Source organism: Amblyomma mixtum, chromosome 5, assembly GCF_055824585.1.
Source record: "Amblyomma mixtum isolate Tamu chromosome 5, ASM5582458v1, whole genome shotgun sequence".
Classification (NCBI taxonomy): domain Eukaryota; kingdom Metazoa; phylum Arthropoda; class Arachnida; order Ixodida; family Ixodidae; genus Amblyomma; species Amblyomma mixtum.
In genome coordinates this window covers 11,570,996-11,597,947 of record NC_143016.1, presented here as the reverse complement: position 1 = coordinate 11,597,947, position 26,952 = coordinate 11,570,996, and the positions used below count along the sequence as shown (strand labels likewise).

At 45.7% G+C, this 26,952-nt stretch overlaps 1 protein-coding gene across 1 annotated transcript in view; it reads right to left on the bottom strand.

Moving 5' to 3' along the window:
* The window catches only part of LOC149341304 (neurotrimin-like), a 261,841-nt gene that overhangs the window by 6,999 nt on the left and 227,890 nt on the right, over window positions 1–26,952 (bottom strand). The window contains exon 3 of the mRNA XM_089543343.1: window positions 3,306–3,516. Within this exon, the coding sequence (XP_089399469.1) occupies window positions 3,306–3,516 (211 nt within the window). The remainder of the gene's footprint in view (window positions 1–3,305; window positions 3,517–26,952) is intronic.

Below are 26,952 nucleotides of genomic sequence, written 5' to 3'. Positions count from 1 at the left end.
TATGTGGCCAGTCTAGGCGAGAGGTCGATATTTTACTGAGGCCAAGAATTATTCTTCCCAGTCCCCCATTGACGGTGCACTGAAGTCTGAGAAGAAATGAAATGAAAACTCCAAAAGAAAGGAAAGCGCCTCATTTGGTAGAAAAGGCGGGAAGGCGCGACGCAAAAAGAGTAGAGCACAACAGTCAGAAGCGTGTGTTTTTTGCTGAAAAATGAGACTGCAATTTCTGGGTAGCAATATCCTGTTACCAGTGCTACCCAGGGTTATCCGGGACTTTCGCGTTCGAGTCGGCTAACACGATGATGAGAAACAAACGGCCGGGAAAGGAAGTTCCTTCTGTGCTTTTGGAGTTCGACGCTATCAGGAAAGCGTGGACACGTGATAAACTGCTCCTAACGACCGCTTAAATACCTGGTGCAGCGGATGGAGGGAGATAAGGGTATACGTGCTTCGTTTGAATAATTTTCATTTTGTTCTTTTTGCGCCGGAAAGTGTCGTGAAAGGCACTCAACAAAACACGCAAGAAAGCAGGATGAGCCGCCTTCTCGGTCAGAGCGAGATTTATGGTGCATAGGAAAGGCACAATGGCATCTGAACATAGTTTAGGCGGAGAATAAAAAAAAAGTAAGGGGGGAGGAGGGGGGGGGTGTCATTAGAAACGCATAAAGGTTTCAACTCTGGTATCGACAAACAGTATGCTTTCAACTGAGCGCACGCTATAAACTCTGTGTTACCCTCTCACATTGCGTAAGCGGGAACTCTCGGTTCCATTTGGAACGGCAGAAGAAAAGAAAAACAGCGAGGGACTTAAGGAAAATAACAAAAGTAAGAACCGTCAGTCTTTCACTGTTCCTCGTTTCATGCTCAATAGCCTCCCCTTCTTTCACGCCTCACTTCACAATGCGCGATGAATGCGCAGGAATAAAAGCCACGCGAACAGACAAATAGCAGACACGCAAACAGAAACACGCCAGCTGAGCGAACAAATGGCAAGTTCAGAAAGCGTAGTTCCATTGCCGTAAATCTAATTTGCTCCTTCTTGCCTTACTCCGTCTCACTCGCCTTAGCGCATAGTGAAGTCTCTAGTTTCTTGTTGCTTGCCTTCTATCAAGCGCGCCGAAAGATAAGGGAAAGAACTAAAAGAAAACCTGAGTATTAATCAAACAGAAAAAGGAAAGTCACAGACAAAGAGAATTTGATTCTACGAGGATGCCTGGAAGCTAGAATCATTTCAACTAGGCGCAACAAAGGCCATTTAAGATTTTCAAGAGCCCCTTATTTTTGCGAACTGTTCTTTCTTCTCTTTGCGTTCAAACTCCATATACCTCGCTCGCTCACTGATTGGCGTTCTTTGTCTTTCTTTCTTTTTAGCAGGTTACGGGCCAACGCGCTCCAAAGTCGCTTCAGCAATGCCCAATTGAGGTTCCTGTTGGACGGACGGTGCAGGTCTCAGGTAAAGCCTTCTTCAAAAATAGTCAGGCCACCGGGTTTTGTTCTACGCCGCGTGGTGTGGATCTCTTTGCTACGCCAGTGCATTGAGTCTTTCGAGTTTTTGAGAAGACCTCTGGAAATCGCCACTCTTGACCTAAGCTTGAGTGGCAGAACCGCAACACTGCTCCACTACACAAGGCTGCAATAAGCACGGGTCAGTATTACGGCAAAGATATCCCTTGCCGTCATTCCTCACATGGCTTTTAAGCAGCAAAGCCAGGAATGGTCTTTCTATATTGATACGAATAGTAGGCGTTCCGCAGAGACATTATATATGGCGCGCGCAGCGAGACCGTGAGACATGGGAATACTAAATGCATGCAACTAAATTTGGTGCTGTGCATAACCTTCCATTAGACATTTAAACGCCGAAAAGTGCATAACTTCGATCGATGCGCAGATTCCGATTGCTGTCAGGTGCTGCACTAGGTTGGCCATAAAAGAAGCCACATTTAAACTTGGTAGAGTTGCTTTCATTCCGCCCACCGGCCCCGAATTTCAAAAGTAAAATCCCAAAGCCTCGGCTAACTTAAAAACCTTCAAGCATTTCTAAAAGAATTATATATGGCTTAATGGCACGGACAGAGACACTTTATTTTTCATTCTGTTTTATGGTCCCCCAATACTTACTGTTATTGAGGCTTACTCGTTACACATTTGTGCCACTGTTTGTAGTAGGCCCCCTACTCTACATCCTGGAGCCACCTAAGCCCTCTCCACCTAATGCTTCTGTTGTAATATCACCATGAGCAGAAAGTAATATTGATTTTACAACATGAAGGTCTACAAAAACAGCCATAATTTCTCATACTTTTAAGCCTGAAGCACCGTGTCACACAGAGGCATGAATATAGGGCAGTATCGCCTTGTCTGCAAACCACGTTATTGCTAAAAGCATGAGAACTATTTAAACAAATGTGAATGCGTTGGCGCTAGCTGTACCGAAAGCCTCAGTTATTCTTTCTCTATATTGTGCAGTAGGCAGAAATAATGGGCAGTGTCTGTTTGTCATCCCTTTTGATGAAAGAAGCTCGCACCGAGTTCACCTCCTCGGAAAATACAGAGGAGGAAGAATTGAGAATACTTCGCCACTTGCGTGTCTCTCAGAATAACTTTGACTTGAAAGAAGCCCACGTACAGCGGTCATTCAGAGCGCGAGGCTAGCTGGAGGCCATGGACGCCTACTCACGTTCATTAAAAGCTTTCTCGCCTACCAAAGCAGCAGGCGACCACACCGGCCCTCCACAATATCGGCGTACCGCAGGATTAGGTTATTTCGCCCACATTATTCAATAATGTAATATGGCTAGACTTCTACCGCTCCTTGCTGCCAATCCGTGATTGAAGTATCCCTTTGTGCGCAGACGACATCTCCATATGAGCAACGACAAGTTCTGCGGGTGAAGAAGGATATACTCGCCAATTTGGCCTAGATACGATCAAAGATTCCTTAAGCACGAAGGGCACGTCGGCATCCTAATGGCCCACACAGGCAGGTGGACGCAGTTCGGAGACTAATCCAAGCTTCATGGCAGTCCGCACCGACAGAATCTGCGCTCGACACGACCACCGTGACAACTGTGGGGCCACATGGCAGCACAGCTCGAGCAATGCGCACTTGAAGGCTTTTAATAAAGGACGTGTTTCTGTTAATCAGTCGCACTCCAGATCAGCAACTAATGTCCATTTGGCACCATGACTAAGGCCTTCAAGAAACAGAGGTTAAAAACGGATCATCTCTGCGCGTTCAAAAACGGATCATCTCTGCGTCACTAGTGGCATCACAAAAAAGGCGTGAGTCAGCCCATACTTACCAACCACGGAAAGCGAGATGTTGAGACTCATCTTGGGCTCGGTGGAGACCTGGCATTCGTAGACACCGGCGTCCCACTTCTGCGTGTAGCGTATCTCCAGCGTCCAGTCCTCGGAGCCTTCCAGGTGGATCGAGTGGAACCGCTGGTCCGAGGTGTACGTATATGTGCCCACAGTCAGGATGTGCAGGTCACGCTGGCGGACCCACGACACCTGCGCAACAACGAATACGGGGAGCGGCATTATTCAGGCTGTACTGCTGTCGTTATCAGTTACCAGTCACTAAGGCAGTGAAACATATATCATAGAGGGTGACTAATCATGACTTGACTTTTTACCCCTTACATCATAAACCCTGAAAGACTTTAAATGGTCAACGCAAGTACATCCTACTTATTTGCTGGTATAAAGCGACGTTCCCAAGTCCATGAAGGTACAAATCACTGAGGTGAAGTCGGATACGTAGATTTTTAACAATATTAGTATTTTTGGTAAATCAGCGTAAAACAAAGGTTGATTTGCATAAAAACAAAGTAAATGGTTATGAGTGAACAGTGCATAACTGAATGCAAAATGCAGTAATATGTGATGAAACACGAGTCTGGTATTGAAGCTAAGTGTCTGTCCTTGCTGGCCGCGTTCTTATCACGCCGCAAGAATAAATGCCAGTCTCCGCCCTACGCGCATCTAACAAACTTACAACCCTTATAGTCACTCCTTAAGTTTAATAGGGCTTTCAAATGACGTATTGATCTCAGGTTTCTATACATTTGGGTCTCTATGCATATAATGCTATTCTTGCAGATTAAGGCATTGTTAAAAGCATGAACGCGGATACCACCAAAAAAAAAAAAGAAGTTATGTGCAATCATGGCCATAAAACGAGGCAATAAGGAGCTCTCTCGTGAGAACACTCGTCACAAACCGCTTAGGCAGTGTTCACCAGTGTCAGTTGAAGCATCGGTCTGTACTCCCTGACCAAAAACAACTCTTCTTCTTTACTGTGGTTGAGGCAGCTTGAGTGCAAAGTCTGTCGCAAAAGAGGGCTAAATAGTCAATCGGCCATTAATCTAAATCATTGTAGAAAATTTCTTTAATCAGTGCGAAAACGTAGAGAACTGCATGGAACGCAGCCAAATGACTCGAGATTTGTGTGTCGGACTCAGTATTGCGTAATATTATGAAAACAATGAACCAGGTAGTTTTTTGATGGGTTAAACGAAAAGCGTATCTTTTTCTTTTTTCGTCGATACACATAGGTCCATGAAAACCAGTTGTTGTTTCACAGATGAGCATATCTAGAGTGCGTATAAAAGCTAGCGAGGCGAAAAGTAAAATGGAAAGCAGCAGTACTATGAAGGAGAAAATAAACTTTGCAAGCCGCGTATGCTCTATAAACATAAGGTGAAGTAATTACTCCACCCAAGCCTAGTTCGTGCTATAGCATTCTGATCTTTTCTTTCTTTTTTGTGTGGTCTGTGTTGCAGAGGCTAGCATGCGGTTTACTGAACTGAACAGGCTGACTGCGCATAAGCGTTTTATTTCTTATGCCTCAGTGTGGACATTACACACTGTAAGGTTTACATCTTTGAGGGTAGAAACTCAATAAATTAAAATACAAAAATAAGTTCGAGAAAGAATGCCTTCGACTTGTGTTCTCAGGACAACAAGGACGATGTTCTTGGTTGTGTTTGCTCGTACTGTACGTGGAAAAAAGAGCAGGGCAAATTAACGGCCAGTCAAGTTCGCAGGGTAAACATATGGTCGCGGGAGAGTTTTCGGAGCTTATTCAGCATCGTCTGCTCCCGTAACCCTTCGAGTTTCAGCAGCATCGCCAACAATATCGAGACTCGATCAGTCAACCCAAGCAACCAGCAAGCTTTTCTAACTGCTGCGCTCTTGTCAATATGGACAAGGGCAAATAGCGTACCCGACAAACACGCGCTGCCTAGTGATTGCCTTGAAGAGCCCCGCTTCCATGATCAAGCTTCCATGCTTCACTGCGATCCATTCTTTTCTCCTATTTCCGTGCAACACCAATCTTAGTTGCGTAAAGTACAGTAGATGTACAGGCTAAGAAATGTTCAACATTGCTTCCACGACAATTTTTTTTTAGTAGTGTGCCGCTCTCGGCTTTCCGAAAACTCGCACATATTACCATTTTTAGCATGAATGTAGTTGGATTAGCTTCCATCAGACTCTTGTTCCAGCCGCCTAAACTATGTACTCCACTCTCAGGCGTACTATGATATGACACCGTTGTACATGGTGGCTGCGATGCACGGAACTGTCGAGGCGGGTCGAACGAGCAGGCACACTGCGCAGGGCGACGCAGTGCCGAGCACGACACGTTACGCTGAGGCAAGCGAAAGCTCACCGCGCTGATTTCCCTGCTTCTATACACATCTTGGGGCCACGCACGTCAACGTATGCAGCTCTAAACGAGCGTGTAGGGGCGGCATAACAGCGTGACGAGCGCCAGATATCCAACTCTGCCGTATCCCCTCCCCTTCTTCCCAGCCTGGAGGTGCAAAGCGGTCGTGACGGACCGCTCAGCTTGTAAACGTTGCGGCCGCGGCGGCGGCCAGTTTTCGCTGGGTCGGCATAAAGAGAGCAGCGTGTGTGACAGCGTTGGCGCGGGCAGGCACTCATTAGGACTCGTTTCATACGCCGGGCCGCTTCAGCCTCCGGCGACAGCGTCGCCGGAAGGTGGGAGACGGTGGGAGCGCCCGAAATCTGCCAGAATCTGCCCGCGACGCAGTTCCGCTCGTGTGTATACACCGCAACGCTGCGCTTTCCGTGTCGCTTGCGGGGAGCATTTACGTCCGCTATGCTCGGGCGCCGTGCGTGCGGTCCCCCGTATGTGCAAAGCCGCAGCAGTCGTTATGCAGCGTTGACGGTATGCGCCGCTTGAGCGATGACTGTCATGGCCGCCTAGTTTGTTCCACGCGTGGGGACCAAAACAGGGGGACGGCGGAGAGGAACTTCGGATGGAAAGTTTTAACTCCCCATGTAAGCTTCCTCACTCCGCGTTCCTTTCTGCGTCCCCGTCGTTAGCGCATATTCGCGCTGCTCAGCATGCGCTTTAAAGGACCCGACTACTGTCAGGGCGCACCGCGCCTCTTCATTTCTGACGTTGGTCAGCCTTAGCCCGTATCCACACGGGTAGCACTGCTTGGCCTTATACATTCTTGCTTCGGAGCCGTGCAGTGAAGAACATCTATATTCTAAAGTGACTTCCGGTTAACACCGCAATTTTCTCTATTTTCGTTCAATTTTTCCTCGCTTTTCGCAGAGATTGCAATTTTCTCAGGACAGTGAATATCTGCGAGGTGATAACTATATTTTTTTTGGAGTCAGGCACCTAACTACCTGCAAAAAAACGTACATCATTCGGAACACTGAACCCAGTTTATACTAAAAAAAATGCCCGAATCTAAGCGTCTATGCACGTACTCATCGCCTTTGGTTTAGCCAGGTAAAATGCACTTCAATGCAGCGAGGTTAGACGGAGCACCGTCTCAGTACTTTGCATTACACCCAGAAGAGGGGTCTATCACACGGATCTGCTGAGAAGAGATTATTTGGGCCTTGGAGCATACAAGGGACAGCCGTCCTTTTCAAGGCACTGAAGTATTATGAATGGTTGTCTTTCGGTGTGCCGTGGTCTCCCGGATACGGTGATGACTGAGGCTTATATTTTAACTATGTGGCTATAAAATTCGTGTATAAATTTTGAAAAAAAAGTCGAGAAGCAAGATCTATAAGCTAGTACCCAGATGTGTAAGACAGTGTTTAATATTCTGCATTGGATGCGAGTTTTGGATACGTCTATAGCTCTCTGTAAACCACGCTTGCTTCAACGGTACAAAGTAGTGTGCAGTCACTCTGTTGAAACAGCAGCACAAATGGCTAACCAGAGAGTTTTTCTCTCTTTCTTTTAGGTGAAACGTCGACCTGGGGCAGTCTTTACGTGACGAACGATGTCCCACAAGAAAGATGAGAAAGAGAGTCAATGCAGCCGAGTTTGAGGACGCAGGTCAGTGTGGTGCTCCACTTAATAATTAACGTGTACGGGTGAGTGAACAGCTCATGCATGCAGAATGAATACTTTCCGCTGTATTTCGCTCTGTGATATGGCCCCGATGCACCATATTTTTTTTTCTGAACAAATTGCGTAAAGCGCGCAATCTTTGAAAGATCGGAACCCGGGGCCATGGTTTCCCCGTGCCACATTACCATAGCACAACTTGGAAGCAGATACACAGTCGTGACGATGTATTCCTTTCACTTTGGAAGGTAGTATGACTGATACAGCGTTTCTGGGAGTTAACACGTTAAATAAAGTTATAACTATTTATACCAGCTGATAAAAAGTCACCTATCTATTTTTGATGCACTCCTTGTTCTGATTTTTTTCTTCTTTCATATACCTCTCACTACTTTCGAGCAGTTTACAAACCGCTCACTCGAAAGTCAAAGGTTGTGGAAGCAAATCCTGTCATTGTTTTCCTTCTCACGTAAAAAACCCATAGGAAAAATCCAAAGTCAGTGATTCACACACATGAACCTTTCCGAGAACCGCGCCTACAAAGCCCTGCGCTCGTTGACCGCTGCCCCAGCGGGCACGGTTGTCTCTGGCCAGATCTCTGTCACGTCCGTCATGCGCGGCTGATATCACAGAAGGTGCGTCGCCTAGAGCGCGCGAGGCGCATTCGACCCGTTTGTCATCGCAGTGTAGGTTTAATCATAGTATACATCGTGGACAACCCGCCCTAAGCTCAACGGTCAGCGTCCACTCGTCTAGCATATCCAGAGGTGTTATTAATTACAGCAGGCGAGCTGCCGCCTGTTATCAGTGTCACGACAATTTTCCCACGGTAATTCAGAGCACAGACGCGGACAAATGAAGCAGGAATGAGACACCAAATCCACCCCGTGATTTTGGTGCGGCAGTCTCTGTCTGTCCTGCACACTTCTCGGCTCATACAAGGTAGGCGCTTCGGAGAGGGAAGCTCACAATCGCCAATTCGCACGGAGATGGAGTGAGACCCGCTGCTATTGAAAACGTGCTATTGAAAACGCTGCTATTGAATACACGAAACATGAGCCGGGCAAAACAAAAACTTAGCTGGAAAAAAACGAAATATTTTGGTATATTGACTATAAATAAATACTTATGAGTCCTAGTGTGGGTTGCAGAGGTTTCCTTAGTGAGAAAATAGTATCATTACTTAACCACGATCAGCAAGTTCGTACTCACGTGTATACTTAGCTGGTGTTTCGCTTTTCCGCAGTTGCGCATTCTAAAGGTTTCGGTCTGGTTTCAAGCGGATTCGTAGTGCAGAGAGGAGCCGAAGAGCGCAGCATCTAGAGCCCGCTCAGCTACGGAAACGGCGGAATGCTCCAAGTAAACAAGGTAGCTGCATAAGGCTACATAATATATATTCCGTTTGGCTTTAAGTAACGTAAGTTCACATGATTTTTTGAGGAGCGGTGAGAGCCTCGTGCATTGTCTTCAATGTATGCACACTGACTCTACCACGCGCACACAAAGCGAGAACCTGTTTTTGAGGTTACGTCGCATGTCCCAGTTGCTGTGCTGCCTCTGCGCAAGACGCAGGGCATCGCTTAACCAAGACAGGGAAGAAAAGCTATGAAATATGTAATTGCATGCATAATGTGACACATATCGATGAAGACCAGCCTCTAAATCTAGCGGGCCATCAGTCAGAGCAATGAAGTCAATAGCGCCACGGCAGCCACAAGGAACATCATACCGTCACGCAATATACGCAACACCTCGGAGTAGTACTTCAAGGTGGGCGGTGAACTGTAGTCAGCTTCGCCGAACTGGGCGCCTTGTCAACACCGCATTCCTTCCAAGAGCGCAAACCAACAGAGCTAGGCTCATCAGCGTTCAATGGAGCTTAAAATAAAGTAACCGTATCTCAACGACGCTTGTTGCCTCCGGGGTAGCCCGTCGACAACGCAGAAAAAAACCGAAGGATGGCTTTCTTCAAAGTATTCTATTGAAGCTAAACAGAGAGAGACGGAGGCGAGATTTTGATATCTTGTTGCAACGTGCACACCGGTGTTGTACAAGCAAAAATTAGTTATGGGGAAAAGTGCAGCACAAACCTTACGTTTTATAAACCAAGCCGCTCTATCCCTTTAAAGTTTAGATGTACTTGGCGCATGGAATTTAACCGCAGCGCTTAGCACTCCTAAAGCGGCAGACCCACAGTAATTACACCGCAGAGCGAGCGTTGTGCGCGGCATGCCCGGGATAAGACGCCCTACAACATGCACGCATATCCCTTCGTAGTCCCTCCTCGGCAGAACGCTCAAAAAGGAGCTTCAAACTTCGCGGTTGCGGCGTCGTCGAGTGACCTTACCCTGTAGCTCACTTTCTGTATAACGAAAGAGTGTTACCTACGCGAGCGACCTCCGACGCCTCCTCCACAAAGCGTAAGCGGTGAGGCGAGGCTTTCAGGTGGCCCGATTCGCTGGTGCCCAAAAGCTATGCTCTCCGCCCACCCCCTACCTCTCGTGCCTTTCACTTGGACACTTGGGCAGAGCAGAGTCTCCGGATAATTGACGAGCCTCCCCATCATCTCCCGAAAGGGAAGAGGAGGGAGAGAGGTGCTTTAAGGCATGCTGAAACGTTTTTCTCCCTCTTCCTCCTCTCACTGCAGCCGCCGCAGGAGAACCGGGGGATCATTTCTGACGACCAGAGGCGCCCGCCAGCAGCCAATCGCGTAATGGAGCCCGAATGGTTTTGGGACCAAGGCTACCGAAATTCGCCCGCCGCCCATCACCTCCTTGGCACTTAGGTAACTCGTTAGTCCGCCGGTAAACAGTTAAGCAAGTTTGCAAGCAGGTCAACAAAGGACGCTCAGGCGACGCCTGACTGCAAAGCCTCTTCACGCGCGCCTCTCAAGTCTTGCGTGGGGTGCGTGGGTCCTTATCTGGACCCTGCACCACGCAGTCGTCACCTCGATCGTTTATCATAAATTAACGCGGCTTTCCAGGGTGTGCGGACATAGAGAAGGCGATTGTCTCGCTTCTCGCCTAAGCTTGCGCGGCTATGTTTGCTTTCTTCAGTTTGTTCTCATGAATTGTGTTCACTAGGAGCGTGAAACCTGAAATATTGCTTTCTCCTTATCCTTGCAAACACTATATCTACGAAGCGCCTCTTAAAGAATCCAAGGAAGAAAATTAAGCAACGGGTTTTCATGCGATTAACTGTGAAGGTAGGGATGCACGTTGGTAGGCAGATTAATGACGAGACCCCAATTCCTTTTTTTATGGCTTAATAAGTGCTCCCTCTCCCCACGGTAAAACTTGCGAAGCAACTAGTCAGACTATGGATTTACTGAATACACCAAATAAGCAAATCTATAGACATATGCAAAACAAACATGCACTTCGTACCGACCCCGAAGAAAACGAGCCCAGAGCAAACTGCAGATTTGTTCATTGAGTAAGTTAAGAAACTCCTCAAGAAAAGTGGAGGCTTTGATCTAAAAACTGAACTATGACTGCTAGCTTTAATTCTTAAGTGGTTTAAGGAACATTCAGTTATTGGCGTTTGATGTACGTTATCCCTTTATCGAAAGGAATACATGCGTCTACTTCGATCAAACTATTAGGCCTCAAGCTTTTGAGTAGTTACACTGCGCGCAAGGTAAACGTTAGCATTAAGTATATAAATGAGTACGCTTTGTACCGAATCTTTTGTTCTTGTTTTTGCCATGGCGAAGGAAACAAAAGCTAGTCTAGCTGACAAAAGTCCCATGCGGATAATGACGCTTTCAACTGGGATCAATAACGCAACAATGGGCCTAGCAGACTCCCTCAAGGCAGGAGCGTGGGCTGGGTCTAACAAGTTGAGAACTTTCAGCTTCACTTCGTCCTCCCAATACAATCGCATCAGAGAGGCCGAACGCATAAAGAGAAACAAAGGACGAAAACCGGATAAAGATGATCGCCGAGGAACGGCAGAAATATTTCATCCTGCAAACGAGCATCGAGGCCACGGTTGCGCAAGAGCAACAGAGCACAGAAGATCGCTACACATCTCTCGAACTGCGTCTTCCTCAGGCTGAGTTGCTGCCGTCGTGGAGGAGTGCTTCCCGGGGCGTCCCGCGTTCCTGCGCCGATCGTCTCAACTCTCGATTTCGCTGCCGCCGCTTCTATTCGTTTGCGTTTGCTTTGTCCCCCCCCCCCCCCCAACTTCCGCTGCCTGTCTCCCCCCTCGCCGTCCAACTTCGATCTTCGAGCACTGTACTCCGCGGGCTTATCTGTGCAGGCGGCTCTTTCCCACCCGTGGCTTTTGCTTCCTTTTGTTTTTGGTGATCACTGCAGGCGCCTTCTGCTCCGGCTCATCGCCATCTCCCCTGGGAAATAAGTGTGACTACGGAGCGGAAGTACTTCGAAAGTGACAGTCCAAACCTGCAAGGACGGTTCTAGCACCGCGACTGAAAAACTACTGGCACTTACGTCTCATCTGCAGCTAGTTTCTTTTTATCCAGTCTGGAAGACACCCTGGTTGCATACACATGTCTAGCAGAAGTGTGACTAATGACACAAATTAAATAGGGCAGTAGATTGAGCAAACGACTAGGTGTCACGATAAATGTCGTCTCATGTTGCTACGCTTGCCAGGAAGCCTTGCTTTTGTTTTAAATTTATTTATTCCAAGTGAATTACCGTGGCTATCATCGGCAGGTTGGCATTGGCTAAGGCTTCTCTGCACTGGTTCCGTAAGAGCACAAAGGAAACGCGCCTATGCTTGTCGCTGAAAAGTGAGCAATACGGGAGCAACTTGTGTCGATTGCTGCAGCAATTATAGTTAATATAGCTCATAGACAAGTCTGAAATAATCGAGCAAATTAACTTTATAGCGGTGCAAAAGCAGAGAAACAACGTACAGGGAGAAAGGGTGTTTAAACACGAGAATAGCGACTTTCTACACTGAACACGCGGGGATAAATACCCAGTTTTGATCGAAACGAGTAGGATGTAGAGAAAGAATTACGTTGTTAAGGCAGACAGAACTGTGTGTGAACGGAAATGCGAGAAGTGAACGAAAAAAAAAAGCCGGAATTTTTTTGGTAACAAGCTGAGGTGAAGAAGAAAAAGCTTCATCCCTAATTTCCCGTTTCTATTTACTCAAGCTACGCCGATCCCTCGTCCTCTTCTCTGCCACAAACACTCTAGTTGTGAAATAAGTGTTCATCCACAACCGTAACAAGTTTTCAGGTCAATATGACACATATTCGGACGACATTAGCGGCAGTGAACCGTAATGATGAAAAAGTACCTCGTAATGCTAACGCACATGTTTCTCAGTGCGCTAAGTAACGTCTTCATTTTCAGTGCTCAAATCGCGCTTCCGCCGTCTACTAATCCCCAATGCCTGAAAAGCACTGTATGTGCGTGCACATGTCCATATGTCCACAAAACACCCATCAGTTTGGACGGCGAGTGCAACAGCGCGTCGATCTGCCCTTCAGGACATGCTCCAATCACACTCTATACGTTAGCCTTCCTCACTCTGCAGGGCTGACTGCGCAACGGCGCCGGGAGCTTGCGTACATCTAGGGGACGACGTTTTCGTCAGCCAGGTCCGATTCTCCCGCGCGTCCGATTGCTGCGGCGTAAGCGACCGTGAACGACCCGGCCGTAGCTTTCCCTCGTGGACAGGGGATCCTCCTCTGCTTTGTTGCTCCCGGCATCGATGATGCCCTCTGGCGGTCATCACGTCTCCCCCCCATCAACGAGGAAAGAAAAGAACGAGACCGCTTTCTGCGAGATCTTTATGCGCGCTCCGTTGGCCACGGACAAAGAGCTCGATGACGATTAATAAAGAAGTTGACGTTTTTCTTTATGCTGTTGACGTTGCGATACCCGCCTGCCCCGGCCGGCATCAGCTGGCCGCACGAAGGCAGACTTATTTTACGCGCAGTCGTGCGCTCCCGGTCTGGAGGGTGCAGGGCAAAAGGTCACGTGACTTGGGAGCGGTCCCCAGTTTCTCTTCCGGCCGACCGAGCCATTAGAGCTAGGCACGAAACAGACTGCCGGCTCTCACACTGCGCAGCCGCTGAGTCACAGAAATGGACACTGATTCACAGCCATTTCCTGGCTCTGGCGATAGCAACCGGATGTCAGGGGGAAAACACCCCGTCGGCTGAATGTCTGGAGAATCACGCGAGGTTAGCAAACATCTACCTCATTAACGCGCAACGGAGCAACGTTTCTTTCTTTTCTAGAAGGCTGCGTGCTGTGCTAAATTTTTATGAGGTTGCGCTCACTACATCAGATGTTTGAAAATTTTGTTAAAAGGCACGGATGCAGCGGCTGATAAATATTTGTGCGCATTCGGGAGCCAATGATCGCGTCGCGTGATGGCTTATGGCTCGTTCTTGAGTGAAGGCCTTCATTACCTGACTCTCTTCAAATAAACTGTGAGCGTTGTCAACATTCATCGCCGGCTTTCCCGTCGGAGTAAAGAGTTAGATGAGCAGGCATAAAAACGAAAGGCTCGAATCACAATGCCAGCCTTAAAGTCAGTTGGAATTGATACGAAATAGCTTCAAGACTAATCGCTGCCCAGGAGAGTGAAGAAGCGAATGCTATCGATGTCACTGCGCTCACCTAACCTTATCAGAGCACACACCCGGTGCCCTCGTTGCGCAAAACTGTTTGCTTGTTTCTTTGTTGCTCTTTATACATTACAAAAGAACTGCCATGGGGCAGAGGCAAAAGACGATAACAGTGATCCCCTGACTGGGCTCTTGTCTCAGAACAAACTTGCAGCACAAACAGGCAGCACTGACACAGTAGAGTAAGCGTATACATTTAACAAGAACAAGAAAGCAAAAGAAGTATTCTATACAATCATGATTCATCAAAAGTGTAAAGCTGATATACATTGAACTATGGATATATTATTTGAAGTTAATTGCGGACCTCAAGCTAACAAACATTTCATATAAAGCAATATTTAGCAAGAAATAACCCGTATCGTGTACTAGAGAGACGAAAAAAAGAAAAAAAAAACAGCAGCAACGTTGTAAGGAGGACAAGTTATTCAAATTATGCAATGATATAACAGCCTGTATTGAGCAAATATTAACAATATGACCATGAAGATAACAAAAAAGATCACTGGAAACATTTCATCATCACGTATTGAAGCACATTTCGTGTGCATCAACATGGCGCTGTAATCTTTTGTTCTGAAGCTGAACGAGCTTGCGTCGGCAGCAAGGAGCACCACGACCATTCCTAAAGATAAGCGGACGAGGGTTGTTGTTTACTCAGTCCTGTCAATAATGCATGCAAAATCAGTAAAAAAGCCTTGAAGAAACGATCTAACATTTCTAGGAACAATAAAACAGAATGAAGAGAGCACAGAGCACGCTGTGCGTTGTGTCTTCGCTCTGTTTTATTGTTCGTAAAAAGTTTAGCGCGTTTCTTCAAGATGTATAACCAACTCGGACCAATTCTAGCACTTCTAGCAGCAAAAACAGTCTTTGAGAAAAAAAAAAGTCCGTGCTTTCGGACTGAGTCGAATGTTGTAAATATTCTGTCATTTTTGTTAAACGACTTTCTGGCACCGTTTCTGTAGCTTTCCTATCAAGTAGTGAAATCAAGAAAATTATCAAGTCACTTAAAAGTGTGTAACGTCCATTTTTCTTGGAAACACATCGCCTTCCGACAATGCAACCACCAAGGCCGATAAACTGGCACACATGCCCTTGCAACGGGTTCCCGAAAAATGGCCGGACAGTCCGGACGTCGCGACATCGCCTCTCATGGAGTATATATCGGAAAGTGGTGTGCTCCCGTGTAAAACGACATTATAAAAGTCATTTCAGTGAAACATTTTTCATTTCTATTGCATATAAAAGGGTTGAAGCACCAAAGCCTGTTGAAAACATCGTAATATGCTGAAGAACCACGTATCTACCAATGCTACAGCACCGCAGAAAAAGAACGCTTGGCGAGGCGACCACAGCAGACTTCTGCATTCTCAGCGTGACATCGTTCTCTGGAGGCGCTGGCATCGTGTTCACTGCAGTTATACCAAGTGGTGTCGTGCAACACTTGATGAAAGCTAACACGCACAGCCGGAAATGACACTTCCCGCAACATTTCTTTTTGGTTTTGTCTTCTTCCAAGGTAAAATTAACGTTTCGTTCTCCGCAAGAACACCTTTGCGGTCTCATTATGCTGGTGTATAGCGCTTATTCCGAATAACGACTCAGAACACGGTGCGTGAATTGCGGATAAGGAAACCTTTCTTTGAAGAACGAGTCTGCAGCTGAAGAGGACTGCAACGATAACCAGTGCAGGGCCCGTGCTTCCCCCATTGGGCTCACGACGCACGCACCACCGCGCAGCACCTTCGGCGCGCCAGTCATTATTATCCCGACGGGAGTCATTACTCAAGTAGGTCGAATGGCGCCGCTGGCCGCCAAAGGCACGGGCACAGCGGCATAGCGATCCGGCTAATTGCGCATCCACTTTGTGCGCGGGAATACCTCGGCGATCAACGAGATAAAACACTCAGGTGCAACAATCGCGCGAAAAGCGCGAAATAGAAACAAGTAAACAAAAAAAAACGACGAATAAAAAATAAACCTCCGCAGTGCATGGGGCATATTTTATTGTCAGGTCCGTACGGATGTACGAGTGGTTACGAAGGAAGCGCAACACTGTAGAATAAGGAAACTGAAGCGACGAACGGGATAGGATAAATGGGGAAACAAGCAGAACGTATACAAGCCTAGGCCTCTCTCCTAGGCTGCTAAATATTGATTAGATGGAAAACACGTGCGGCACTGTGGCACGAGCTGCGGAGGGCAGCCGCCAGTTAATGGTGTGCGCGCATAGAAAAGCACAGCTTGGAATGACGTCAGCCTTGGGGGAGAAAATAAGGGGTTGAGGGAGATGGCGCTATGTAGCGCACGTGACATTCGGTGCGAAATAAAACGAAAGAAACGTTGTGCATCCGAGAAACAGGAGATTTAATTACATGGCACACTGGGCTCTCCGCTGACGAAGTGAAGAGAAAACCGGGAGAATCAGTGAAAAAAGCCCATAAACAAAAGAAAAGAAAGGCGGCGCAAGTACAGTGTTACGTAATAAGGGGAAAAGGGATACAAAAATAAGTTCACCAGCCTTCTCCCAACGCGGAAGGTTTATTACGTAAGGAGAACGTAGAGAGGTTCAGCCTTGCCCCAATTCGTTTATTTCTGGAGGTAGAAGAAAATTATTGGTTTCCTGAAGCACGACAGAAGAAGCACTGAGCTGACTCTCCCACCGTTACGGAAAATGCCCCAAGATTTCTCTTTCCTGCGTAACTGGAAATTTTGCATTGACTTTTGACATATTTGTCGACCGAACTGATCATATAGAGATTTCAGCACTTTTTTTTTTTCTGCAGATGCTCAGAGTCTACACCAGTAGAATGCCCTTAGTGAATTCTTAGACGGCAACCTGCCGACGTTAGGCTAATTTTTTAAAGTTAAGTTCATATCGCAACGTTCAGTCTCTGTGATTCCTTCGTCGCTCGGTGCACCTCGCAGTACAATTCAACACCGGAAGAGAAGCATCGGAAGAAAAGCACCTTCACTGTAAAGCGTTGAAAATGCGTCGCTGTTCCTGCAAAGTTCTCAGGACATAAAGTCCCATTTTCGCTACACGTCTTTCCTACATCGCATTTTTGACACAACCAAAGGTTCGCAGCGCCGAAGTTTGCACGTTCAAGAGTAAGAAATAGGTCAGTTTACCTGTGCACACACGACTGTACTCTCTGCTTTTCTTATGTGCTGTTGGGAGAGCAACACATCATTTCGAACCTGTTCAAGAGAAGTTCTTTATCTTTTTTATTCAGGTCGTCGGTTTGCTTGCCATCTCACTTGGCTCAAGAGTTGCACAAGACGAGTCAGAGATGTTTCTAAGAGGGTCTCTTTGTTGACGCGATGCCGCAGTTTGCCTCATTCTCCCAGTCTATATATACTCGCTGTGACAACATCCCTGCGACAATATCAGAGTCAAAGCAAAGGATAGACGCTTTCATGCTCCGCGAGAGCACACCGTTACAAATGTAAGACAGCTACAATCTCGTAATAAAGTGCCGTCGTGGCTGCGGAATAAAAGAAGCGCGCACCCGTGAAGAGATCGCAAATAGCCCCGTGTGGCAAGATTACGAATTGCCGTGGGACTCTAACGCAATAAAGCGCGGCTGTACGGCTTCTGCGCTCTTTTGAATAGATGGGGTGAATCGCTCTGCGAGACTGCGCTATATTTCAAGTCAATAAAAGTAAGGCAGGTGAACGGAAACCTACAGCTAAGCAGGCGTCACAGAAACAAAAAAAAAAAACACATGGCAGCAGGCTGCTGCACAGCAAGAAACACGCTTGGATCGAGCAAAGATCTGGAGAAAGTAGACACTGCGTCAAAAACGGGAGCTTGCACAACCGGCCTATGTCTATAGAAAGCTTTCTCTGAGATGAAATTCTTGGAGGGTCGAGGCAGGTACCTCTCGTTTTCTTCTTCAAGTTCTATGTTTTCTGGCCTGGTTTGATTTATTTTTTGTTACTTGTCTTCTGTTAATGGTGATGCGCGTTTTTGTGTTGCGATCTTTTGTATCAGGCTCACACGAGACCTTTGATCTTTCCGACCAGAAACATATCTGTAATTACCTTGTCGACTTTTCCGGACGAAAAAAACCGCAGCCAGCTCCTCAGGATTCTTTTATTCTATTGCGGAAAATGGTTTTGATCATAAAAACCGGTATTTCTACAGATGTGTTTTCCAATCTTTCCAACCAAGGAGCGTCGCACGAGCGCTGAAATCCACGTAAGCAGAGATGTCAAAGAACTTTGATATCAAAAAAAGAAAAAAAAAATGCGGTGGCAGAAACCGTAGCCACTTTGTCCCGAGTGCCATTCGTGCTGACGCAAGCGCAATATGTGTCATCCCACACTACTGACGCAAAGCTCTTGCAATAGAAGTTCCTTTTGTCCCATCGGTGTATTGGCAAGGTGATATCTGTGCGGACAGATGAAATACATCCTGACGATGCGGGGGAGAACTGTGTCGAATATTTTCTCTCCATCTGCGCTCCCTGACATTTCGACATTACCAAACTCCTGAAAACACCTCCATTCACCCTTTACTTCTGGGAACTCTACGGAAAGGTATATAATTTCTGCTGGTTTGGCTCCGCTTATTCGCTGCGTTCGCGGGAGAGGAGAGGTGACGCCATTAAATGCGTTCATGCCACTGTCAGCAATGCACCCTTTTAGCACAGATAAATTATGGCAAAGATGGCGAGGACACTGGAAGATATGCTTCATATTCTCGCTATTCTTAAAGACAGTAGTAGCGAGAGAGAGAACAAATATGAAAGAAAGTTATTGAAATACTATAGTACTTCGGAGGAAGAAGCAAAGATAAATACATTTTAGAATTTTTAAAATACCTATGACATCAGTTATATTTAGCTGACCATAGCATTTGCCTACGATGTTAAGACGAGTGCGTTGCAGGTGTAGCACGTTCAACATTGTCACGACCAATACGTAAAGAGCAGGGGTGCTTTAGAGGCTTGTTTCTTCTGCAGGGATGCCTAAAGTTACTCCATTCGAAGAGAGGTATGAGATAATCTTTCTCTCCTATGGCGCAAATTCCCCAACATTACCGAAGCTTATCGAGCGCAAATGAAAGGATGTATATTTCAAAGAGTTCACGAAAGAACAGAAAATTCATCTGTTAGAAATATCTCAACCTAGACCTAACCTAAGCTATGACCTATATTAAAGACCTTGACCTGCTCGCTGTTAGAAATTTTGAGATAATAAACAGGTAAAAGATAAGCGGTTTCAAAGGTGTGTATACAAGTCACTTCATAAAGTGGTGGAGCCATAACTCATGCCGAGAGGTATTAGGTTTGAAAGGTATGCATTTTTCATTAATGCAGCTCTATCTACTTTCCATGGCATTGTCACCGCGCTGCGTTTTGTTGGCTTTTACATTGCTTGAGTGCATCACTGAGTAAGTGGTAACACGCCACAAACACTTTATTTTGAGTACTTCAACAAGAAACAATTAAATCAGCCAACAAACGCTCTAAGATAACCGCAGCAGGAGGGACAACGAGAAGCGGTAACTAAAAACTCCCATCCTAGCACGAAGCGAACACCTCGCTTTCAAATTCCATAACAGAACTCTAAGCATATATTTCCACCTGGAATAACGGAAGTTTCTCAAGCGTGCAATTTCCCGTGGCAGGAGCTCTTGCCCTAAAATAGACTCCATCGTCTTCGTCACATCCGTGTTATAGCTCTTTCTTTCCAAGGATACTTTAAATTCTGCAAGGTGCCAAGAATAGGGCAAATGCGCTCCTGAAAATTGCTGTGTTCAAAGCAATCACTTCGATTGTCTTTTCCTTGTATTCCATGTACAATGGTTTTCTTATTCTGCCTGGCTGCCATTGTCCCAATTTATTTTTTCAGGTGCACCTTTTAAAAAAAAGAACCAACTTTTATTTCTTGCTTTCAACTCTGCACAGATAACTCAGTGTTCCGAGTGTAATTTGTTTCATCAATATTAAATGCACGTATTGCACGACGTATGCGGATGGATGAAATATAGTTAATCCACTTCTCCCAGAATTTTAGCTGAAAAAGTTTAGGACAAATCTGCAGTGTTCCACACCATGCAATGAACCTTTTTTCGGCTGCAACGACGAAAGGGGGCGCTCTAAAGCAAGAAGCTGCTCCGTGGTAAAAAAGAAAGAAACATGCTCAACTCGTAAAGAGGGGCGGATAAATGCAGCCAACACGTTCTGAGCAACGTGACGTAAATATGCGAATCGCCAATAACGGGAGACGCTCCGTTCTTTCTCGCTTAAACGCATCGGCCCACTTGAGCCGAGAGAAAATGTCGTTAAGTTCTTTTCCTTTTTACTTCCGATTAGGGAGTCAAAAAAGAAGTAGTGAGACAGCGGGCTGCAGAGTGCGGCCAGCCATGGCAACGCAGCGTCACTGAATGGAGTGCGTCGGCGGCGGCGATTCAAGAAAGCGGCTTCCGTTTTCCGGGCAAGTGACAAATGTGGTCGCCGCGCGCGACAGCGCCGGAAAAAAGCTCGCCTTATATTGCATTACGCTCTCCTCGGAAAACCGGCTAGCGTTATTTTATTTTCTTGTTCGCTGCGTTATTAGTGCCTTCTTGGAACTCGTGTATATTTATGCGGTTTCTATTTGGCATGTTACGAGTTTAAAAAGAAAGATACAAAAAAGCAGAGGATGGCATCGAAAGCGACGCAAATTTCGGAATCACCTTCCTTCCTTCCTTTCCTTCTTTCTTTCTTTCTTTCTGTATTTCTTTCTTTCTTTCCTTCTTTCTTTCTTTCTTTCTTTCTTTCTTTCTTTCTTTCTTTCTTTCTTTCTTTCTTTCTTTCCTTCTTTCTTCATTTCTTCCTTTCTTTCTTGCCTTCTTTCTTTCTTCCTTTCTTTCTTTCCCTCTTTCTTCCTTCCTTTCTTTCTTTCTTTCTTTCTCTTTTTCCCTCCTTCTCCCTTTGTGTCTTTCTTGTTTTGTTTTATGCTGACGGCACCATTTACAGTTGGCGTAAAAAAAAAAGCAAATTGCATGAACCATATACCCAATGTGCCGGGATCAATCGCTGGCGTCAAACCATCTGATATTCGGTCATATATTCGGCCAGGCTGTCCGAGAGAATGGCTTCAAAAAAAGGTAGATTAGGTCGATAAATATCTCCTGCTTTGTGAACCCACTACATCGTTACCTACTGGGTGTTTTGTTTTCTGTGCTGTCGCGTTATTGGTTTTCAAAACTCGTGCAATAATTTATTGCATCAAGCTACATCACACTTCCTCGTTTTGTGTTATGTAAACATCGCCGTTCTGTAACCTTCCATCTCTACTGACATGAATAGCTTCGCCTGGAGTGCAGGAGTTCCGTAATGTCGGGATTTTAAAAGTGAATCATCCTCTTTTCTTCTTTCTGTTATTAGCCATCACGTACTTTAGACAGAAAATATGTTCAAACTTTTAATTTGCATGATAGTTCATTAACCCTTGGTAGGGCAGAGCTATACATGTGACCCATTTGCCTATAGTGTCGTGAAACGGTGCTCCTACGCAGCATATTCTTGCGTGATGAATACCACTGAACAATCAAACAGACCATTCAGTGTGTGTTTTTTTTTTTTGATCGATAACAGGCGAACTAGGTGCTATGTCTGCTTTTAGAAGCGCATGCGTACAGTTCGACGAGACCGATTTTAGGGGGAAGAAAATTAAAAATTGTTGACCTTTCGAGGCTTTTCATCAGTCAACTGCCTCATAATATTTCTTGAAACATTTTTCAATTGTAATGCAATTTGTCTTATACGTCCAGTGGATAAAGGTACTGATACTTGCCCCATTTCGAGCCCTTTTGCGAATTCATTGATACAACTGCGCGCCTTTTTTGCCGGAAAACCAATGAATGGATAAAAAATAGTTTTATTCGTCCACAAGTTTCTTAACAAAAGGGGCTACAGAGCTGTACCAATGAATTCCTAAAAGGGCCTCAAATGTGGGAAGTATCAGTATCTATATCTATTGGACGTATAAGACGACTTGCACTAGAAATAAAAAAATGTTTCATGAATTGTTATGAAAGCTGAGCAATTTTTCTTGAAACAACTTAAAAGTGATGTCATTCATTTTTTACTATCTCTATGCACGCGAGAGATACACATAGTTTGAACCTCACAAAGAGTTAAACAAAGATGGATGAATGACTTCGCTTGGCTACCACGACCAAGATCGAAAGATAAGTACAACACATTCGTACGTAGCGTTGCCTCTGTTCTTGGCCACTGCGTCAATACTGGTGTATGCATGTACTCCCCACTGCAATTAGCGAAGTGGCTCATACGCATCTTGCACAACATGGTTCGTCACACGACGCGAGATTCGCCACGTGTCCAATACATATTAGTCGCGCAGAACCCGATGCGGCCGCAGCCAATCTTCGGAGTGCTGTCCATATACACTTGATTACCATGGAAAAGAAAAAAGTAAATATATAAAAGGAGCGTGGCTAACAAACCAAAGAAACTCTCTGTGAGAGCGAAGCTGCAGGCAAATGAAGCGACTGGCGGCGTGCTCTGTTTTTGTTCTACCGTTAGTAACATTCTTGCCTGTCGCAGAATAACGATAACTTTGTCTCGCCTCTGTTAATATATCCTGACGCACTGAACAGAGTGCCTGGTGTTTGAAACCAAGAGGATCTGAAAGGGCACTTATTAGGAATGCACGAATACGACATTAGGAATACAGCATTTTCAGAAAGAAAAATTCTCGCATGCTACCGCAGCACCAAAATTATGAACTCGGTGTCTAATCGCGCACACTTTCGCTTTTAAGCACACAAAAGCACGGAAAGAAGTGGTATTCACGCATTATCGCTTAGTAAGACACGAAAGATGAACTTGCCTTACTCCTTTTTCAGTAAGAAAATACTTCCAAAGACACATAAAAATGAAGCGCAAGAAAATTAAGGAAGTAAGCGGCGATTCGCATTGTTTTATACAACGCAGAAAACACTTCTACAATCTCATCGTTGCATGAACGTCCATGCAGTTCTCCCGAAGTGCAGGTCCCTTTTAATTACTGCTCTGCATAACAGCTAGCTGAGAAGCTTTATTATAAAAAGTTATATTGGAAATCGGCAGTGAATTAACAGGCCAGACGGACGCGGCGCAAATGACTTTAACGCATGAATGGACATAATCACTCTGCAATCGACAATTGGCATTCACCTCTTCACCCGCATTTGCGATCAAAGCGTAACATCATTAAGGATGCACGAAAACTTTGTCTTGGAATACAGCCAAACGATACACATCATTGAATGAACCATTCATTGACTAAACAATTCGTTGCGTAATGGTCGCTTTAATTTTTCACTGCAGAAGAGCAGTAAAGTAATGGCTCTGAGAAATAATATTGTAGAAGAGGACGAAATTATCTGCTCCCATCATGGCTCTGTCTGTTCTCCCTGCCTGTCGCTATAACGTATGCCTTTCATTTTATCGACAAGCGGCATAGCGCTGCAACGCGAGACGAAAGAAAGTAAAACACAGAAGCAACCAAATGTGGTGACATTTAGCATCCATGCTGGTCTGCGTGCCATTCACGTCAAAACTAAGCTGAGCGCAGTGCTTTATGTCGCTTGCCCTTGCGTCTCGTGGTAATGCCAATTCGGGCAAGCAGTATGATGGCACAAATATGTGAAACTGAAACGAGTACAGGCAATTCGAGTAAGACTCAAAAGTATATTTAGCTCCCTGCGTCACTGTAGCCTGATAACGCAGCTGTCTCTGTTTACTCCATAACCCAAACTGATCTGAACTTGTGTGGGCGTGTGTTTGCGTGGGCTTGAGGCCTATCATTCGCGCCTGGGAAGTATAGCATGTTAGGTCTATGTATGGACTAACATCACTGGCAGGTATTCAAGTCCGCTTTATTTCAACAATCTAACACTGAGTTGCGTAAGAGGTGGTCAGTACATTTCGTGTTTTCGCAGATTACATGCAAGCGCTAAATAATAAATGCTCCTCCTGCAACGAGCTCTACCCAGTGCAGGTATTGTCGCGTTCCCAGGCCTCAAGATAACTCGAGCACGTACGGCGTGTACGCCGTGAAAGGTCGCGCAGGTTAAAAACACCTGCGTGGCGTGTGCATTCAGCCAAGCGATGAGCGGCCGCCAGGGAGCGTGAAGGTCTGCTATTTGCGTCCGGCATTTCCACTTTCCCGTTTCCGCGAGTCTCATGACGTGTGCTGTACACGTAAATGGCGGCTGCTTTGCGGGTGCAATCAAAAGCCTCGGGAATATGCATGGGCCCTGAATTAGAATGACCACCGTATCACCTAGCCGTGTTGTTTGAGTATGAGTTTCTAGCTTTGGAAGGCGCGTCCTGTATGTTTACGTTCGCCAACTTTTCCCTGGCTCATCGCGTGTATCGCTTAGCATGGAAACCTGCACCAACTGTATGACATTTAATTTTGTGATTGATTTTCAGCTCAAATTTAGAACACCCTGAACTATTTTGCTTTCATCTCTTGAACAACTCCTTCTGATGAGTACGTTCACATCCTTTGTTGAAGCTAATTGCTTGTGCTGCGGCAGAGCATGTTTTTAACCAAATTTTCGTGAGCCACCTCGTGCTTCAGCATAGATAAAATTAACCCACAGTAACTGTAAGGAATACGATCTCTTTTTTTTATGAATGTTCTTAAGCGAATTCGGACCATCACTCTACTGGTTTTTCATAGTTGCACCTTGTGTACTCTACTGGCTGCATCCCAATTAAGTGCAAACTTCTCGTTTAAGCGCAATAGCGTTAACGAGTTCGTGCCGCAGAAAATCCGGCGTCGGTGGCGGTGACCGTGAGCTAAAATTCAGAAAAAAATCACCAGAGAAACAACATAGGCGGCAGGTGGGCCGCCTACGTCACCTAGCCCTGTGGCGTCATCACAACCAGTCCAATAAGTTGTGGGAAAACAGCACACCGTGTCACCTAGCAGCTAAATTCCCTGGGTCCAAAAACTGCAGTAGACTTTATACATCTTAAGAATTCCATCATATAGTGCGTGATGGCCTGCGCACATGATTAGGTTCAGCATGATTAGATCAGCGTATGAGGAGGATTCGTATTCTGCGTTTTCTCGGTCGGGAGTTGTATGGTCATTAAGTGAGCATGGCGCAAAACGCGAAGAATTACCACATAAATAGATGTATCTGTCACCCCGTCGTTTAGGATTGTCACCTCGTATTTGGGTGTAAATAAACACTTTCATTAGATCCAACGATGGTTTTTCTCTAGTTTTTGAGAGTAGAGCAATTTTAACTGTGTTTGAAAGACTTTTGTACCAAACCCAATTTATCAGCCTTATTCTTGTAATACAAAGAACATCACGAGTCAATAACTCGTGGAGAGAGGCTTCACCTTTCTACACTACTTAAGGTAATTCTGAACCACATTACGCAGGGAAATGACTATCCGGGGCCAAATGTCATTGGAAGCAGAAATTCAGCCATATTTATCTGTTATCTTCTAAGATTCGCAAAAATATAGCCTGCATGCCAAAGGAATGAAAAGTTTGGCGTGCCTCTATGTGCATAATACAGCAGCTTGTCTTTATTAGACAACATTTCACACCAGAGGACGACGCCCGGTACGTCTGAACATAAGTTGAGCAGATAAAGCACGCGGTGAGAACAGAGCGAGGTATTCAACTAAGAGACAAATGTTTCATAATGCTTCCTTTTTGTACTCGGAAATATTTGACGCCTTCTCGCTATTCTATTTCTTTCCAAAGAATCATGGAGCACATAAAGAACGGTAGGAAGGAATCCTTTATCATGGAACCGTACAGAAACCACAGAAAAGAATACATTGATAGGTGGCGTCGTCTCATCATGCGTTCAGAAGCTTCGTCGCGGTGGTGTTCTATAGAACAGCCACTGTTTCGTAATGCACTCTGGAATTTGCGATAGTACAAAAGATAATATATGCACATATCATTCGAATCTGCGAACGGCCTTTTTTGTGGGGCGTAAACAGGATATATTCTCAGCACTACACGTTACTGCTGCTGACTTAATCCACTTGAAGCTTGATACATTCATGTGCACGTTGGACACTCCGGGCATTTTAAACTTCGTGACCGACTACAGTGGCGCGCTCGTTTACAGGATACATTTAGTCCGTGTGAGTGATGGAGGTGTTCTTGCTTTCAGGCTTGCGACCACAGAGATAAGGTGCCCTTGAGTTGCATACTTCAAGACGACCTTAAACGTGTTCAAGCCTGGTGCATACTTGGTTAATGTCCTTAAACACTAATGAAACGTCGTTGCTTTCTTTCCATCGGAGCCGAAACTATCAACCCTTCAAGTATGAAATAAGTGCATCTGAAATATCATCTGCTCAATCGTATAAATATCTAGGCATCACATTTTATAACACACTTAATTGGTCAGCACGCATAACAAACATAACAAACGAAGCCAATCGCACTCTTGGCTACCTCCGCAGGAACTTGCGACTCGCTTCTGCTTCAATTAAAACATTAACATACCTCACATTTCTCCGGCCGAAGTTGGAGTATGCATGCTCAGTCTGGGACCCTCACCAATCTAACCTTTCGAACACCCTCGAATCAGTTCAGAATCGCGCAGCTAGATTTATTTTTTCGGACTACTCGTATCACACCAGCGTCACTGTACTTAAATGTGAGGCTGATCTTACTAATCTCAAGTCCAGACGCTGCATCTTTAGGCTCTGCCTCTTTCATAAATTTGATCACAGCCAACTTGATGTTTCAGCTACGTTGCCAGCTCATCGCTTATCAAGCCGTACCAACCATCCCAAAGCAGTCTACCCTCCCCCAGCACAGACTACAGCTCATCTTCGCTCATTCTTCGTGCAAACTGCTCGAGACTGGAACAGCCTGCCAATCGACTCCGTTCACCACTCCGATAAACTGCACTTCAAGGCTGCCATCCAATCTCTCATTAGTGGAACATTCAGCCCATCCCTCATGTAATACCCCA